Here is an 18,445-nt window from a genome sequence, read left to right on the forward strand (position 1 = left end):
GGGGTATTCCAGGTGGCCAATCCACCTGCCAATCAGCTTTTTTCTTATTTTCCTCCCCAAAAACTAAGGTCGGTCTTATATTCCGGTGCGTTTTATATTCCGAAAAATACGGTATAATATAATAGTATGATATACTATGCTTTCAAAACAAAGTTCAGAAACAGTTCAGAAATATTATTTTATCATAACTTTTAAACAGTAATCCTTTAAAATGTTTCCCCAATGTTTCCAACTTTGTGGACCAGCAAGGGGGGGGGCGGGGCGGAGAGGGGCTGGTTCTGAGCGAACAGCAGGCAAGCGAGTATGCACAGTTCCATTTGGGCAAGTGGCGTTTATGCACACTTGCTGCTCACTTAAATGGAGCGTGCACGTTCTCCCACTACTCAGGCAAGTGAGGATGCGTGTGCATGCATACTCGCCCGTTGGCTGTTTCCACGGCCCAGTTGCAAATCCCGCACGGCCCACAGGTTGGGGATCAGTGGTGGGATTCAGCCAGTTCACACCACTTCAGGAGAACCGGTTGTTAACTTTCTGAGCAGTTTGGTGAACTGGTTGTTGGAAGAAATCATTAGGGCAGAGAACCGGCTGTTAAATTATTTGAATCCTACCACTGTTGGGGACCCATGCTTTAAAATAAAGTACTAGTACTTCTGTACTGCAGTTTTGTAGACCAAAAAGTAAACTGTGAGAGTGTAAGCTACTTAAGACCAAAATGAGAAATAGAACCGGAAATCAGAAGTTGCATTATACGTCATTTGACAGTTTTCTATATCTTAAATCCAAAGAGGGAAGACTGCAGGAAACCTGAAAGCTGAGGCATAATTCAGACTTCAAAAGTATTTGTGTGCTAAAGCTGTTCTGGTTATACAATATAATTGACAATACAATGTCAAGTTTACAGTACTATACTATATTTCTGTGTTGACAGCATTGAAGTGCTTCCATGGTAACAGGATCACCATTGCCCGGGGGACACCCAGTGAGGGGCTCCTTTTGTGTTCCTGTGAAGTTGCCCACTGAAGTGGTACCTATCTATCTATTTGGGGTCACCTGCTTTTGAACTGGGTTGGCAGTTGCTGGAGCAAGTGACAAGAGCTCACCCCACCACACAGAACCAACTGGGTCTTGAACGTGAGCTGCCAATCGTCAGCCCAGTGTCCTAATCAAGTGAGCTACATTGCTCCTAAGTTTGCTGTAGGAAAGATTTGATTCAGATCCAAAACAGGAAATATTATTTTTTCTAATATCCAGTATTGACTACAATTAGATATGGTGCTGAAGCAGACAGTGAGCTGAATTAGGTGGCTCAATATTTGTTGTGAGCTCTATTGAACTTATCAGGATTCGCTAGACTAGGCTAGGCTAGGCTAAGTTTGGCTAGGTTTGACTAGGCTAGACTAGACCTTTTCAAACCCTTTCCTCCAAAGTTCTGCTGTGTTTGGTTACTATGAAAATAAACTTCCAATAGATACTATGGAATTATATTTAAATGCCTGTGTAAAGTTAATAAAAAAAAGAAGTAATTATAATAAATCAACCATCATGACTCAATTAATTGAAACTAGCAGTAGATAAATGATCATTTGTAATGTTTTTTTTTTATATGTTTATCATTTTATAGCCTTGTTGTATGCCAGGCAGAGTCACTCTGTGAGATGGACGACCATGTAAATGCAATAAGTAAACAAACATACACATAAATAAACATAAATCTAATTTAAAAAGTAGACTAAAGCAAACTTTGAAATGATGTTATCAAATTCTTTAAGCATTCCAAATACTATATTGATTACTAGCAATAAACAATAAAGAGGTAAACTAATGTTTAATCAATGGCTGGCCCTAGCTGAAGCTCCATATATATTTTTTTATTTGGCAGATACTTTCTCTGATTCTATATCAAGATTAATCAATGGCTGGCCCTAGCTGAAGCTCCATATATTTTTTTTTATTTGGCAGATACTTTCTCTGATTCTATATCAAGATTCACTATTTTTTCACTATTTTTTCCCACAGGAAATGTTTGTGCATTAATTACCATGGTTTATAATTAATGGCATCCAAGGCATGATGCCACCAAAGTCATAAAATGGGCATTACTATTGACTAATGTGTATCATGATGTTCCACATAAATACAAAAGTTGAGCAAAGGTGTCATGATACGTAGATTGTCATTTCCCTTGCAGAAGTTCTTATAATATTCCACACTGTATCAACTCAAAAACTAATGGATTGGATTTAGATATTCCCTAAGAGCAAAAAACACATGGTTTAGTAAGTCAGGTCCAGTGACAGCACTATAATTTCTCTGACTAATTTTGGATCTAAAAAATCTTGACTGTATTAATTTCAACAGCTGTGTGCCTGGAGTTCTCATATACTGGGAATAAGTAAACAATAATTTCCAAATCACTTTATACACGTCTTTTGTAACTATACGCAGTGTTGGAAATAAGTCCTTATAGATATAATTTATTTTCTCTTATATTTCTTCTTCACACACAAGCTGTGGTTTAGAAAGACATGGCCTAAAATTATTTCCTAAAGCTAAGCAATAACCAGTGTGGTTTCATGTGACAGAATTTATCAAACTATTATATATATATAATATATTTATATATATATAAACATATATATATATGTTTTCTGAGGTTTTCGCAGGTGTTTGTATGTAGGTCTTTGGTTATTCGGGTTTTCTCCTGCGTAAAATTGGAAGTCGCCAAGACACTTCCAATTTTACGCAGGAGAAAACCCGAATAACCAAAGACATATATATATATTTTCATATTTTTATACCGCCCTTCTCCGAAGACTCAGGGCGGTGTACAGCCAATAAAACGACAAGAATCCTAACAAATTAAAATACAATATCAAGTTTAAAAAACTGATTCAATCGCTGTATACTTAAAATATTAGCTAAAATTTATCAAAACTAAAACCTTAGTAAAACCCTATTAAAACCCACTAAAACCCCCAAACTAAAATCAATCAGGCCAGCCCCGCTTGGTGAAAAAAGAAAGTCTTGATATATATTAATATATATATAAATTGGCCCTCATATCATCAGGTTGTCTTTATTCTGTGTCACTTTTCCTTGATGTGGCTTTCTGTAGTTGTACTGGACTACGACTCCCAGAATTCCCTTGTTACCTTGGATCATATTGGTTGAAGTCTATAGGAATTGTCCTTTATGTTGGGGAGAACATTATTTTGTGCAATATTTAATCACTGCTTCACACATGAATAAGTTATTACATTACCTGCTGAACATCTTGCTGGAAAACACAAAGTTGAAGCCGCTGATGTAACCGAACCTTCCTGTGTTGCCAGATGCTCTCCAAGCGCCGCTGGTGATGTAAGACCTCATGGACCACATCCAAAACTTGGTGAACAGCCTTGGAATAATTTGCTGTAGCAGTGAGGGATTCTGAGTTTCCAGGACTCAAGGGACGTTGCAGGACATCCAGTAAAGCTTTTCCATCCTGACTTACCTGAAAGATACAGGAGGAGATTTTTGTCAAGCTGTTAAAAACGGATTGTACTAGATAATTTTGCTTGCAAACTGTTAGTTAAAAGTCAAGTATAAGTTGGGAAGATTTCCTTTTTGCAGCTTCTATAAATTTGGTTAGAATTGAATCTCTGAAAGACATTGGATAAATGATTTCTAAGATTGAAGTAAATAATTTGCAAATGCACTTTCACCTCAGGAAACCAGTTGTATTGTTTCTGGTAAAAATGTGCTTCTCTCTTATTGTTACATCGCTATTGTTTTTAAATAAAGAAAAATATTTTTATTTCACTTTAATATGTCTCCCTTGAGAACCTGAAGTCATTAGGCAAACCAAAAACATTTTGATAAATAAAATATATTTGTAAAAAAAAAAAGGCAGCCATGGTGAAAATGTCATATGGAAGAATGTAATACACTTCAGCATACTTCGTTGTTATATAGTAGTAGAAGTCTCAAAAGAAAATTTAATTGTGATAATATTTTCTCATACATTTAAAAGTGAAACTCACCCTGATTCTCTAGCAATTCAGTGTCTTCTGCTGTGTAATCTATTGCTTATGACTATCAATCATTAGTATTACGATAATACTACATCCATTAAGTGCTGCCTCAGAGGAATCCATATTTAATTAATTAGCAAAAATTAGTTAACCAGCAGATATTAAAACTGAAGCAAGGCCTAGAAAATTCCCATGTAATTAAGTTCTAAATCATATCCTTCCTTCCTTCCTTCCTTCCTTCCTTCCTTCCTTCCTTCCTTCCTTCCTTCCTTCCTTCCTTCCTTCCTTCCTTCCTTTCTTCTTTCCATCCATCCATATAAAATGTCTTGAAAAAAAGGATCTGGAAGAACCAGTCATATTATCTTTCAGTCATGATAGGGATGTGTTCTCCTGTAGAGAGCAGACCTGCAAATTCAGGGTTCTTCTGAATTCATGGCTCCTATTGCAACAGGAGGGCCTTTGCTCAAGTTGGTGCCCCAATTATGGCTTATCTAGAACAGGGTACAGGTTATCCCCTTGTGATTTCCAATATAGGGATTATTTGAAAATATCACTTGGTGCAAAATGTAGCAGCCCTATATATACATATATGATATAGCCGTATATAGATACAATCTCATGGCAAACCAATCCAAACTAGACTGCAGAAAATACAACTTCAGTAATAGAGTCGTCAACACCTAGAATGCACTACCTGACTCGGTGGTTTCTTCCCCAAATCCCCAAAACTTTAACCTTAGACTGTTTACTGTAGACCTCACAGTAGGTCAAGAGGTCTGTAAGGGCCTCTTAGGAATGGGGTGAGCATAACCCCATTCCTAAGGGGGTTATGCATAAGCACATCAGCTTATGGGGTTAGCATAAGCACACCAGCAGGCCTACCATCCCTGTCCTAATGTTTTCTTTTATTCATATCCTTTTCATGTATTTATAATTATTTTTACACTTGTATCTCTCATAAAATACATCATTGATGAAATAAATAAATAATAAAATAAAATAGATAATCATTATTATCATGTAACACCACTGCTTGATTGACTAGTGATTAGTTTCTGCATGCAATTCAGAAGTGATTATTTATTTTCTTAGCTCTTTTGATTTCTTGGGAGATATGAGTTGGGTATCCACAGTATTCTCTCTGAACCATGTCAAGCAAGCAAATTCATTCTTGAGCAAATGATTCCAAGCTATAGAGATACTAGAGAATTCTGAAGACTATGTCCAATGTACATTGAGGACCTGTATACTGCATGAGTTAAAAAGAGGGCTGTGAAAATATTTACAGACCTCTCACATCCTGGACATAAACTGTTTCAACTCCTACCCTCAAAACGATGCTATAGAGCACTCCACGCCAGAACAACTAGGCACAAAACAGTTTTTCCCCGAACGCCATCACTCTGCTAAAAAATAATTCCCTCAACACTGTCAAACTAGTTATTAAGTCTGCATTACTATTAATCTTCTCATCGTTTCTATCACTCCCACTTATGACTGTATGACTGTAACCTTGTTGCTGGCATCCTTACAATTTATATTGACTGTTTCCTAATATGATTTGATTGATTATTTGTTCCCTATGACTATCATTAAGTGTTGTACCTTACGATTCTTGATGAACGTATCTTTTCTTCTATGTACACTGAGAGCATATGCACCAAGACAAATTCCTTGTGTGTCCAATCACACTTGGCCAATAAAAAATTCTATTCTATTCTATTCTATTCTATTCTATTCTATTCTATTCTATTCTATTCTATTCTATTCTATTCTATGTAATTTACTTGATGCTAATTGCTTGGATTGCATCACTCATCTTCCCAAGGACAGTATTTTTTACACCAAGGGATTCCTAAAACTGCTATTAGAATCATACAGCTTGAAAATGACTTTACACTCCTAAGTAAAGTCTGTTGCAGCCTGTAACTCAGGCTACAATCCTATACGGACGTTTTTGGAATAAGATAATGAGATTACTTCTAAATACAAGCATGAATTGGACCGTCTCCTGAACTGAATAAGAAACTTGATAGTACTAGAATTTTTTTTTTTTTACAGAAGGTCCATTAGCTAGGCTATTTAATATATCAGCATGGAATGAAAAACCAGATGAACACGTCATATAAATTATGTAGCTCATAACCCTCAGTACTCCTTTTGCATATTCAACCATCGCTGTTAATTACATTGTGAAATCTCCTGGTGATTATTAAAAATCTGTCTAGAAACACTCACCTCAGTGTAAGCCTGAGTGACCTGTTCATAAAGAGACTGATGATGATGGATGGCTAGTTCCAGGTTTTGCATTTCCGAGGGGAGACCTCCTTCACTGCACATTTTGCACCAAGCATCTACACCAGACAGAAACTGAAAGAATTGCAAGAAGAATTTACTTAATTACCAAAAACCTAACAAAAAAACCCTCCATCTCTTTCCACCATCACTAAAACAAATAACAGCTATCCGCAATAAAACATGTAACAATAACAAAAGTAGCATAACGCAGGAGAGCCAGCCAAACTATAATGCCATTTTCTAGTTGAAATGTGGTCCAGAATACACATTGCTTCATAATTCATTTGATAGACTCAAGAGGGCTCTAGGCTTGTTTTTCATTAAATTCTCTTAAGTTCGCAAACAGTTTTGGACAACTTCCAAAATTTTAAAAATCATCTGTAAAAGTAGCAGGGCAAGGATTCTTCCCCTACCTCCACCCCCACCCCAGCCCAAAAAAGCTGTATAAAAGCTGTAATAAAAAGCTGTATGTATGTGTGTGTGCATGCGTGTGTGTGTGTGTGTGTGTGTGTGTGTGTGTGTATTTGTTTTCTGAGGTTTTCGCGGGTGTTTGTATGTAGGTCTTTGGTTATTTGGGTTTTCTCCCACATAAAATTGGAACACTTCCAATTTTACATGGGAGAAAACCCGAATAACCAAAGACCTACACACACACACACACACACACACACACACACACACACACACACGTGATACACCTCTTCGCAATGTCACACTTAAGTGCATTTCATTACTTCTTACTTATCTATCTATCTATCTATCTATCTATCTATCTATCTATCTATCTATCTATCTATCTATCTATCTATTTATCTATCTATAGCGTTCGAGATAAAAAACATTCTTGTGAGGACAAAACAAAAATAGGAAACAAAATTATGTGAAAGGAAACTAATTGCTTTAGATAATATCAGTTAGGTTAGATTTAATATTAATGTATAAGGCAGCCAAAAGATTATCCCTCCCTTTCTTTCTCCCTCCTTCCCTCCCTCCCTCCCCTCCTCTCCCTCCCTCCCTCCCTCCCTCCCTCCCTCCCAACACATACACATACACAAATACAAATTAATTTTAAAAACAAATTGTAATTTTTATTTCTTTGAACTTTTTATTTCCTACTCTAGAAGCTCAACACAGAATGGTTTACCCTCAGTCTCCAAACAGTCCAAATAATCTTTATTTGGGAGCTGGAGTACAACTCTGCTGCCTCTGGTGACTGGAGAAATGATGAAATTCTGCAATGTTGGACATTAAAAAAAAAAAAAGTCCAGAAAAAAATAAGAAGCCCAAGGAAAAGGGAAAAAAATGATTTAAACAAAAATACCTCCAAGTTTGCAAAGTAGGTTTTATAACTACTATTGTAGTTTTGCTATTGTAGTTTTTGTGGTAAAGCTAAAGACAGAAGGCCATTAATGGGCTAAACTTGAGCCATTGGCTCATTTGAGTGGGTATTGCTGTCTCTACAAAGTAGCCAATGAAATATTTGAGGTAAACCCCGTAACAAATTTAGTGCACCATCCAAAGCAGAAAAATGCTTTCAGAAGTGGAACAGGAAAAATATGCCCAAAGGTCACTTTGCCAATGAGTGAGAAATCCTAAAAGGTGATATATGTTTTTGCCCTCCCAAAATGCTAACCTGTTATAACGAGTCCATATGAGCTCCTTGACACATCTTAATTTGTCAGGTTAGTCCACTAGAATCCAAAACTAACAATCAAATAAAGCACAGCCATCTTATATATTAGCAAGCTAGAATAATTTTGTTTAAGACAAATGGGTTTTGAGGTATTAGATAGTAGAGCCATAATCTTTTTATTTATTTATTTATTTATTAAATTTTTATACCGCCCTTCTCCCGAAGGACTCAGGGCGGTGTACAGCCAGAGATAAGACACAGAATATATACAATTAAAACCAACAATTAAAACATAACAAATTGCAAAAGGCTGATAATTTAAGAATTTGAATTTAAAATTTTAAAAATATCAATAAAACCCCAAATTAAAATCAAAACTATTATGCCAGTCCCGCTTGAATAAATAAGTGTGTTTTTAGCTCACGACGGAAGGTCCGAAGATCAGGCACTTGACGTAGGCCAGGGGGAAGTTCATTCCAGAGCGTCGATGCTCCCACAGAGAAGGCCCTACTCCTGGGGGCCGCCAGCCGACACTGTTTGGCGGACGACACCCTGAGGAGACCCTCTCTGTGAGAGCATACGGGTTGGTGGGAGGCATAGGGTAACAGTATACTTTATAATAGATTTTAAGATCACAGATCATCTATAAGAAATCACTTGAGCTGGCTTCAGAGTCCTACATCCATGACATATGCACACTTTGATCACATTTATGACCTTGGCTTCTTTATATATCAAATGTCTTGATCAATAATTATTTTATTTCAAATGGAACATGACACACTGATACACTTCTTTGCAATCTCACACTTACGTGCATTTCATTACTTCTTACTAATCTTCCCATATTTTTAGATTAAATTATCTACTGCTTATTCTGTTTGTGCTTAAGGACTTTGACTGTATAACAATAAAAAAAAAAAATAGCCAACAGCGCCAAAATTTGAGAAACATAAAAAAAACCTGTAATACAAAGTTTCTAATCTGCTTTCAAAGTGTCTCACCAGTATCTGGCTCCTAAAATGCTATGCTCCCTGAAGTGTATTATCTCAAGCATTCTTATCCCAAAAGAACGTATTGCAAGCTTGCAATGTCTAATAGGATAATCAACCAACGGATCCAATGAGATTAAAAAGAAAAACTCACTCCAATTTTATTCAGGAATAAAGTCCTCCTTCATTCAACATATTAACGCGTTCTAAATAAATTAGAAAATGAAGAATGAGCATTGTTCATGCAAGAAATTTATCTAAATGGTTGCTAGGAGTTGACAATGACTTGATGGCACATAATTAATCAATAATCATTCAATCAATGATTATCGTACATGTACTTGATTATTGATTATCTATTGTGTCTCCTAACAGAGGAGCATATATGCAACATAGGATTATTTGAAAAGTAAAAGCGTTCAGTGATAAAAATTAAACTGGCACATATATCTCTGCTAGCAATAAAATACCTTATGTCACCAGAGTCCAAATTTTGGGCTTAGACAATTTAGAACCATGCAGACTTCAATCTGACCTAAGTATAGTACATAAAATTATCTACCACAATGTCCTACCTGTCAATGACTCCTTCAGCTTCAACCACAACAATACACAAGCAAATAATAGATACAAACTCAAGGTAAACCGCTCCAAAGTTGATTGCAGAAAATATGACTTCAGTAACAGAGTGATCAATGCCTGGAATGCACTACCTGACTCTGTAGTTTCTTCCTGAAACCCCCAAAACTTTAAGCTTAAACTGTCTACTGTTGACCTCACCCCATTCCTAAGAGGTCTGTAAGGGGCGTGCATAAGTGCACCCGTGTGCCTACCGTCCTTGTCCTAATATTCCCTTTTTATTTACTCCTTTTGTGTATCAAAAAATATTTATCATGTAATTTACAACTTCTTGACTGCAAAAACATATGGACTACAAATCTTGATCAGGGCAAAGCAATAGATGCAATCTACATAGACTTCTGTAAAGCTTGCGACTCAGTAGTACACGATAAACTTCTCCTAAAACTAAAATCCTACGGCATCTCAGGACCCCTCCACAATTGGATAACTGCTTTTCTATCAAACAGACAATAAGTGGTCAAAATTGGCAATGCTCTATCAAATCCTGTTCCTGTTAAAAGTGGCGTTCCCCAAGGCAGCGTTCTTGGACCAACACTCTTTATATTATACATTAATGATCTCTGTGACCATATTGCAAGTAATTGTGTTCTCTTTGCTGACAATGTCAAACTATTTAATACCACCAACAATACAGCTATCCTCCAAAAAGACCTTGACTTTTTATCTGAATCGTCTAAAACTTGGCAACTCCAAATCTCAACCAGCAAATGCTCAGTCTTACATACTGGAAAAAAGAACCTAAACACTAAGTACAAGCTTGATGGACATTACCTTACTGATGACCCCCACCCTGTTAAAGATCTTGGAGTTTTCATATCAAATGATCTAAGTGCCAAAGCCCACTGTAACTATATCGCAAAAAAGGCCTTGTAAACCTAATCTTGCGTAGCTTCTTCTCCAAAAACACTACACTACTAACCAGAGCATATAAAACATTTGCTAGACCAATTCTTGAATACAGCTCGACTGTTTGGAACCCATACCACATTTCAGACATCAATACAATTGAACGTGTCCAGAAATATTTTACAAGAAGAGTACTCCACTCCTCTGAATACAACAAAATATCTTATGCCACCAGACTTGAAATCCTGGGTTTAGAAAATTTAGAACTACGCTGCCTTTGATATGACCTGAGTTTAACTCATAGAATAATCTATTACAATGTCCTTCCTGTCAAAGACTACTTCAGCTTCAATTGCAACAATACATGAGCACACAATCGATTTAAGCTTAAAGTTAACTGCTCCAATCTTTTTTTTATTAAAAAGTTTTACACATTTTTTGTTTATTGATTTTTTTTTATTAAAATGTTTTAACTGCTCCAATCTTGATTGCAGAAAATATGACTTCAGTAACAGAGTTGTTAATGCTTGGAATACACTACCTGACTCTGTGGTCTCTTCCCAAAATCCCAAAAGCTTCAACCAAAAACTATCTACCATTGACCTCATGCCATTCCTAAGAGGGGCGTGCATAAGAGCACAATCGTGCCTACCGTTCCTGTCCTATTGTTTCCTTTCGTTATATCCAATTAATATAGTTATTACATACTCATACTCATATATATGCTTATATATTGTATAATTATTTCATGCTTATGCTTATATATACTGTGTGACAAAATAAATAAATAAATAAAGTAAATCAAAATTATGTTTATACGTTTTTTAAATTTTTATATACATGACAACAGACATCAATCAAAAGCAGGAAGTCTGGGGGTGAAAATTACATCCGAATAGCATGGATGAACAGCACCAGTTTGTGCTATGCTCTATCATGGTTTTCTTATGGAGAGGACTTCAAGCAATTTAAACCAGAACCAATCACTCCTATTCTAGGATCTGCATCTTAATCAGAGAGATGGGTTTCTGTCCACAAAGATTATGCATTCTGATTCATGAGGAAACCCTGAAGGGAAAGAAAAGGAGAACAAGAAAGACTAAGATCTTTCATGCAGATATCTTTATTGGTATTATAACCTCAATGGATTAAAAAGGCAATTTCAGATTATATTTTGATTGAATTGTCCAAAGGCTCCCTTTTCTTAATTATTCAAGATCCCCGTGTTTAGGCTATTGCTGTTATTATTTCTGTGACTGTTAGCAAAAGTAAACCAAAAACCAAAAACCAAAGACAACATATGATACTTCTGGAGGAAAGGCAAGTGAAAGAAATTGTCAAGCAATAGCTGAACTAGTCTTCTTTTAGAAGATGCTCTTATTGGTTCCCATATGCCTCCAGACAAAAATATTTGGAACTTCAGAAGCACCTTGTTTTCTAGAAAGATAACAGGTTCAATTCTCCACAACTTATCTACAAAAAGAATCTTAGTGGGAAAACTAAAAGCAGCTCTCTGTATGAATTAATAGAGTGCTCCTGAAAGTCCAGACAAACAACACTGAGCTACATTAATTAACCGATTTAGCATAAAATAGTATAGATTAATTTGTTCTCAGGATTGCTCTTCCCTTCCAGAATTAAGAACTCCACATTCTCCAATTATCAATAGCAATAGCACTTAGATTTATATACCGCTTCACAGTGCTTTACAGCCCTCTCTAAGCGGTTTACAGAGTCAGCATATTGTCCCCCAACAATCTGGGTCCTCGTTTTACCGACCTAGGAAGGATGGAAGGCTGAGTCAACCTTGAGCTGCCCAAAATTGAACTCCTGGAGTGAGCAGTGAGTTAGCCCTGCAGTGCTGCATTCTAACCACTGCACCACCACAGCTCAGTGAATCCTGAACACATTCCTGAAATTCAGTGGACTTCCCTGTTCAAATTGAATTTCAGTGGCCACAAGTTAGAGATCTTCAGTTAAAAAACAACAACATATTAAAGTAATTTAAATGCAATGAGATCCAATAGATAATTAAATGGTAAAATATCCTACTGATTTCAGTGGATGTTACCCTCTCCCTCCCAAAAAAGTTTGAAATGGATTATGGAGTATTATAAGTTAATAGGAAAAAATATCCTTCTGAATCAAATTTATGATCCATGTGTTATTCTCTCCTTGTTAATGAACCTTGCATTAACATCTTATTTATATTAAAGTGAACTTTTTGTACATAAAAGGGGAAGACTGCTTTTATGAACTCATATAGCTCCCATGTAACACCGCTCCTGCGCAGCCTGCACTGGCTGCCTGTGGCCTTTCGAGTGCACTTTAAGGTGTTGGTTATGACCTTTAAAGCGCTCCATGGCTTAGGACCTGGGTACTTACGGGACCGCCTGCTGTTACCACACGCCTCCCACAGACCCGTACGCTCCCATAGAGAAGGACTTCTCAGGGTGCCATCCGCCAAACAATGTCGGCTGGCGGCCCCCAGGGGAAGGGCCTTCTCTGTGGGGGCTCCCACACTCTGGAACGAGCTTCCCCCGGGTTTACGCCAAATACCTGACCTTCGGACATTTCGTCGCGAACTCAAGACCCATCTTTTTATTCGCGCGGGGCTGGCTTAAATTGGGATTTTAATGTTAAATTTATTAATTTTAAACGGGGTTTTAGTATGGTAAATTTTAATTCATTGGGCTAATTTAAATAAGTTTTTTAAATTGTATTTTAAACTTGTATATTATATTGTCGGTTTTATTATGCCTGTACACCGCCCTGAGTCCTTCGGGAGAAGGGCGGTATAAAAATTAAATTAAATAAATAAATAAATAAATAAATATATGATAAGTACAATGATAATTAACTAGATTTAATTCACTTCAGTTAGATTCAGGTAAAGCAGTTGAACGTTTCAATCCAAAACTAGAGAGAGAGTTCCTGGAGGTCCAGCCATTCAGAGGCTGATCGGACACTAGTTAGATCCTATACTAGGACCTACCTAGTGGCACTGAGGGAAGCGAGGCGTTGCTACGCCTCCTCCCTCATTGCGTCGGCAGATAACCGCCCAGCTGCCCTGTTTCGGGTGACCCGCTCCCTCCTTCACCAGGGGGAGCGGGATGACCCGTTGCAGGGACGTGCTGAGGAGTTTAACGGTTATCTATACGATAAAATCGTTCAGCTTAGGGACGGTCTGGACCAAAATTGTGGTGATTCGGACGGGGCATCTGAGGGCGGTCTTGGTGATGTTGTCTGGGATGAGTTTGACCCTGTGACTCCCGAGGACATGGACAGGTTGCTGGGTAGATTGAATGCCACCACATGTTTACTGGACCCGTGCCTCTCCTGGCTGGTGCTGGCCACTCAGGAGGTGACATGAGGCTGGCTCCAGGGGATTACGAGCGCTTCCTTGTTGGAGGGAGTCTTTCCGGCCGCCTTGAAAGAGGCGGTGGTGAGGCCCCTCCTCAAGAAGCCTTCCCTGGACCCGGCTGTTTTAGGTAATTATCGTCCGGTCTCCAACCTTCGCTTCGCGGCGAAGGTTGTAGAGAGTATGGTGGCATATCAGTTTCCCCAGCACCTGGAGAAACTGTCTATCTGGACCCGTTCAGTCCGGCTTCCGGCCGGTTACAGCACTGAGGCGGCTTTGGTCGCGTTGGTGGATGATCTCTGGAGGGCCAGGGATAGGGGTTGCTCCTCTGCCCTGGTCCTATTAGACCTCTCAGCGGCTTTGATACCATCGACCATGGTATCCTGCTGCGCCGGTTGGAGGATTGGGAGTGGGAGGCACCGTTTATCGGTGGTTCTCCTCCTATCTCTCCGACCGTCGCAGACGGTGTTGACGGGCAGAGGTCGGCCCCGCGGCGCCTCACTTGTGGGGTGCCGCAGGGGTCGATTCTCTCGCCCCTTCTGTTCAGCATCTATATGAAGCCGCTGGGTGAGATCAACAGTGGCTTTGGTGTGGGGGACCAGCTGTACGCTGATGACACCCAGCTGTACTTTTCACACGGGCCACCCCAATGAAGCTATCGAAGTGCTGTCCCGGTGTTTGGAAGCCGTACGGGTCTGGATGGGGAGAAACAGGCTCAAGCTCAATCCCTCCAAGACGGAGTGGCTGTGGATGCCGGCATCCCGGTACAGTCAGCTGAGTCCGCGGCTGACTGTCGGGAGCGAGTCATTGGCCCCGATGGAGAGGGTGCGCAACTTGGGCGTTCTCCTGGATGAACGGCTGTCTTTTGAAGACCACTTGACGGCCGTCTCCAGGAGAGCTTTCCACCAGGTTCGCCTGGTGCGCCAGTTGCGCCCCTTTCTAGACCGGGATGCCTTGTGCACAGTCACTCACGCCCTTGTGACGTCTCGTCTGGACTACTGCAATGCTCTCTACATGGGGCTCCCCTTGAGGGGCATCCGGAGGCTACAGTTAGTCCAGAATGCAGCTGCGCGGGTGATAGAGGGAGCCCCTCGTGGCTCCCGAGTGACACCTATCCTGCGCAGGCTGCACTGGCTACCTGTGGCCTTCCGGGTGCGCTTCAAGGTGTTGGTGAACGTCTTTAAAGCGCTCCATGGCATAGGGCCGGGTTATTTACGGGACCGCCTGCTGCTACCGAATACCTCTCACCGACCCGTGCGCTCTCACAGAGAGGGACTCCTCAGGGTGCCGTCGGCGCGACAGTGTCGTCTGGCGATGCCCAGGGGAAGGGCCTTCTCTGTGGGGGCTCCCGCCCTCTGGAACGAACTCCCCCCAGGACTTCGTCAACTTCCGGACCTTCGAACCTTTCGCCGCGAGCTTAAAACTCACTTATTCATCTGCGCTGGACTGGGTTAGTTTTTTAAGTCTATGGGTTTTTAATGGGTTTTTATTTTAAATTTTTAATTGTGGCCAATTTAATAAGTTTTTTAATTGTATTTTAATTGTATTTATTGTGTATTGTGTATTTTTTACCTGGCTGTGAACCGCCCTGAGTCCTTCGGGAGAAGGGCGGTATACAAATTTAAATAATAAATAAATAAATAAATAAATAAAACTGCAAGATTTCATGAAAAAAATACTACGTCCATCTTGACCACAAAACTGAATCCTAGCTTTGAAAACTTATCTGAGTAGACACAAAGGGGACAAAACATCACAAAAGAATGTTCCAGAAAACGGCAAAGTTTTAAAGATTGGTATAAATGTAATTCCTACAAACATGAAAAAGGAGAGAGAAAATGTTTGGTTTAATCAGATAAAACTATATATCATGTATCATTGGAATATCTGGCTCTCCTTAGTTACACAAGTTATGCTAAGATGTGTTACTTTCAACCATGAACACTGATGAATCCAAGGATTTCATCTTTTCTTAAAAAAAAAAAAAGAATCCTAGAGCAGGGGTTTCCAACCTTGGTCCCTTTAAGACTTGTGGACTTCAACTCCCAGAGTCCCTCAGCCAGCTTTGCTGGCTGAGGGACTCTGGGAGTTGAAGTCCACAAGTCTTAAAGGGACCAAGGTCGGAGACCCCTGTCCTAGAGAATACAACAGATGTGACAGGTGCACTGGAGAGCATTGCAAAAGAGAAGAAAAGATGATCCCTAAATATTTAATATTAGAGCTCTTGTTGTGCGCCTCTTCTTCACATATCTTAAGCATTAATCTATTGGACAAAGGAAGAATCTTTTATTGGGATCTCTTTGTAGGCAACAGTGACACCATGTGGGACAAAAGATAAGAAGGTAACCCATCCTGATTTCTATTGCCACAAACTAGCACGGAAAAAATGGACAACTGAATATTTTTAAAATATGTTTGAATTAGTTTTTTTTTTTCAAAAAAATGCGATTGAAAATAACTGAAATAGCAGCCAGAAGATCACTTAGTTAGAGCATCTACCAAATTATGTAAGATGTATCTATGTTAAACACAGAAGTACGATATCACTAGGGCAAAAAAAACAGGCACAAACTAACGAAACCAAAGCTGTGGTAATAGATGTTGCATGTACTCATCTTTGCATTACCAACACCTATATGTTGAATGTAATAACTAAACTCAACCATTGTTTTGCTTGTCTAAAAAATAAAGCACAGCATATTTATTGACACATGGGTTTTAAATTAATCCTGCATGAATTTTCAACTTTCCATAACAGATTAAAAGAAGAAAAAAATGAGCCTAAGCCTACTAAGTAGGTTAGCATGCAGCTATGAACAGTATTCCTTTGTATGGCCATGAGCTTTTCTTTAACACTCCACTCTCATGTCACTCTATCTAGCCTAAGCCAATAGAAAAACAGATACACTGTATTGAACAGGCTGGAGAAAGATTTTTTTGGGAGTGGGAGAAGAGCCCAATATTAAATCTCAAAACAATAGCCAACAAAACAATAGCCAATAATAACTTCTTGAAACAGTTGGAAAATGCAAGGAATACACCCATGCATTAATTATATTGATGGTGATTTAAACTAGATCAAAGCCCCAGACAAGGCAGAAAGGCATCTGACACAGTAAAAATTACATACCTGTTCGGCTTTCTGGTGAAACACAGCAGACATGGCAAGAATAGTGCTACGCTCATCCAATGCTGCGGCAAAACTCTTCCACTCTTGATCTAGCTGTGTGGAAATCTGCTTAATTTGTTGAGATGCATAGTGGCCAGCCTCTGAAAGCCTGGAGGCAACCGACATGATGCGATTTATATTCACGTAGGCATTCTGAAGTGAAAAATCAAACGGGAGAACTGAAATTTAGACTTCGGTGCAATTAATAAGAAAATTATAGTTTCCATATTGTTGTTCACCTACAGACAGAATCTTGCCAGACTAAAGCTATTATCTGCATAATTATAGATATATTCTGTGATTTGCTAGGGAGGGGCCACTTTAGCCCTTTTCCTGTCTACCAGACTTTCTAAACTCCTTTGACTCTTTGCCCTCTGAAAAGCAGCCTCTCTCTCTTAGGACTCCAGACATTCCACCACATAATCTGATAAAATATTTTAAAAGGAGACAGTTGGGTGTATGTGTGTGTAAAGAAAAACATTTACCATCAAAGTAGCAGTGAAAAGAAACTAAAAGCCAAGCTGAATAGCTAACAAAATCATATGGTAGAGGTTGCATTGCTTGATGCAACATGTAATAGATCTGCAGATAAAATATTCAGTTTCTGAATACAGTTCCGATATTAGACTTCTTGGGCATGGTCCATATGTATGGATTTTATCTCCCAGAATTCCCCATCCAGCCTGATTATTGGTGAGAATTTGGAAGCTGAATTCCACACACCTGGGGGCCATTGAGGTTGGAGAAGAACATGCTTTGTGCAGTGTTCTCTGCATCTGAAGATAAACCTGGTCAAAAAAGATTAGTTGGGACATTTCTGATTTAGTGTACCATTTTCATGTTGAAGTATTTAAATAGCCCATCTATAGCATAATGTAATGCATTCTAGCAACATGATTCCTCTCATTATGCAGTTCATTTTCTGATGCAGGGGTCCCCAACCCCTGATCCATGGACCCATTCTGTGCCGCAGCATGCTAGAAACTGGGCCACACAAACAAGCGAAGCCCCATCTGAGGATCAGGCAGCACATGAAACCACGCCCTCTCCGGTATGTGGAAAAACCTTTCTTCACGGAACTGGTGCCCAAAAGGTTGGCGGCCACTGTTCTGAAGTATATAAATAGAGGCACCAAAATATTATTTTGATAAAGGTCATACCAACAGATTTCAGTCTATGTTCATACATAATACAAAGTGTTCATAATTTCCTATATGTGCAAAAAAGAGGTTTTTTAATACAAAGAATATAAAATACTTTAATTGAAATTATTCTCTCTTTTTCCTGATTTATAGTAAATATTTTCCTGCTCTAGAGACAGAATATGCAGAACCCATTACCCGAATAAGCCAATTATTTCTACAAAAAGAAACTCTTTTTCCTGATGCTAGAAAGAGAGCAGTATTAACATGATATAAACTGAATTATTATTTGTTTTGAAGCATTTGCTCACTCCTGAGGGCCAAAGGGATTATGAAAACCCCAGGGCCA

The 18,445-nt window shown here is 38.9% G+C and overlaps 1 protein-coding gene across 1 annotated transcript in view; it reads right to left on the reverse strand.

Moving 5' to 3' along the window:
- Positions 1 to 18,445, reverse strand: part of KALRN (kalirin RhoGEF kinase) — a 545,114-nt gene that overhangs the window by 194,993 nt on the left and 331,676 nt on the right. The window contains exons 7-9 of the mRNA XM_058195145.1: positions 16,916 to 17,107; positions 6,252 to 6,383; positions 3,263 to 3,493 (exon numbers count right to left, since the gene is read on the reverse strand). Coding sequence (XP_058051128.1) covers positions 3,263 to 3,493; positions 6,252 to 6,383; positions 16,916 to 17,107 — 555 coding nt within the window. The remainder of the gene's footprint in view (positions 1 to 3,262; positions 3,494 to 6,251; positions 6,384 to 16,915; positions 17,108 to 18,445) is intronic.

Source organism: Ahaetulla prasina, chromosome 1 (assembly GCF_028640845.1).
Source record: "Ahaetulla prasina isolate Xishuangbanna chromosome 1, ASM2864084v1, whole genome shotgun sequence".
Taxonomy (NCBI): Eukaryota; Metazoa; Chordata; class Lepidosauria; order Squamata; family Colubridae; genus Ahaetulla; species Ahaetulla prasina.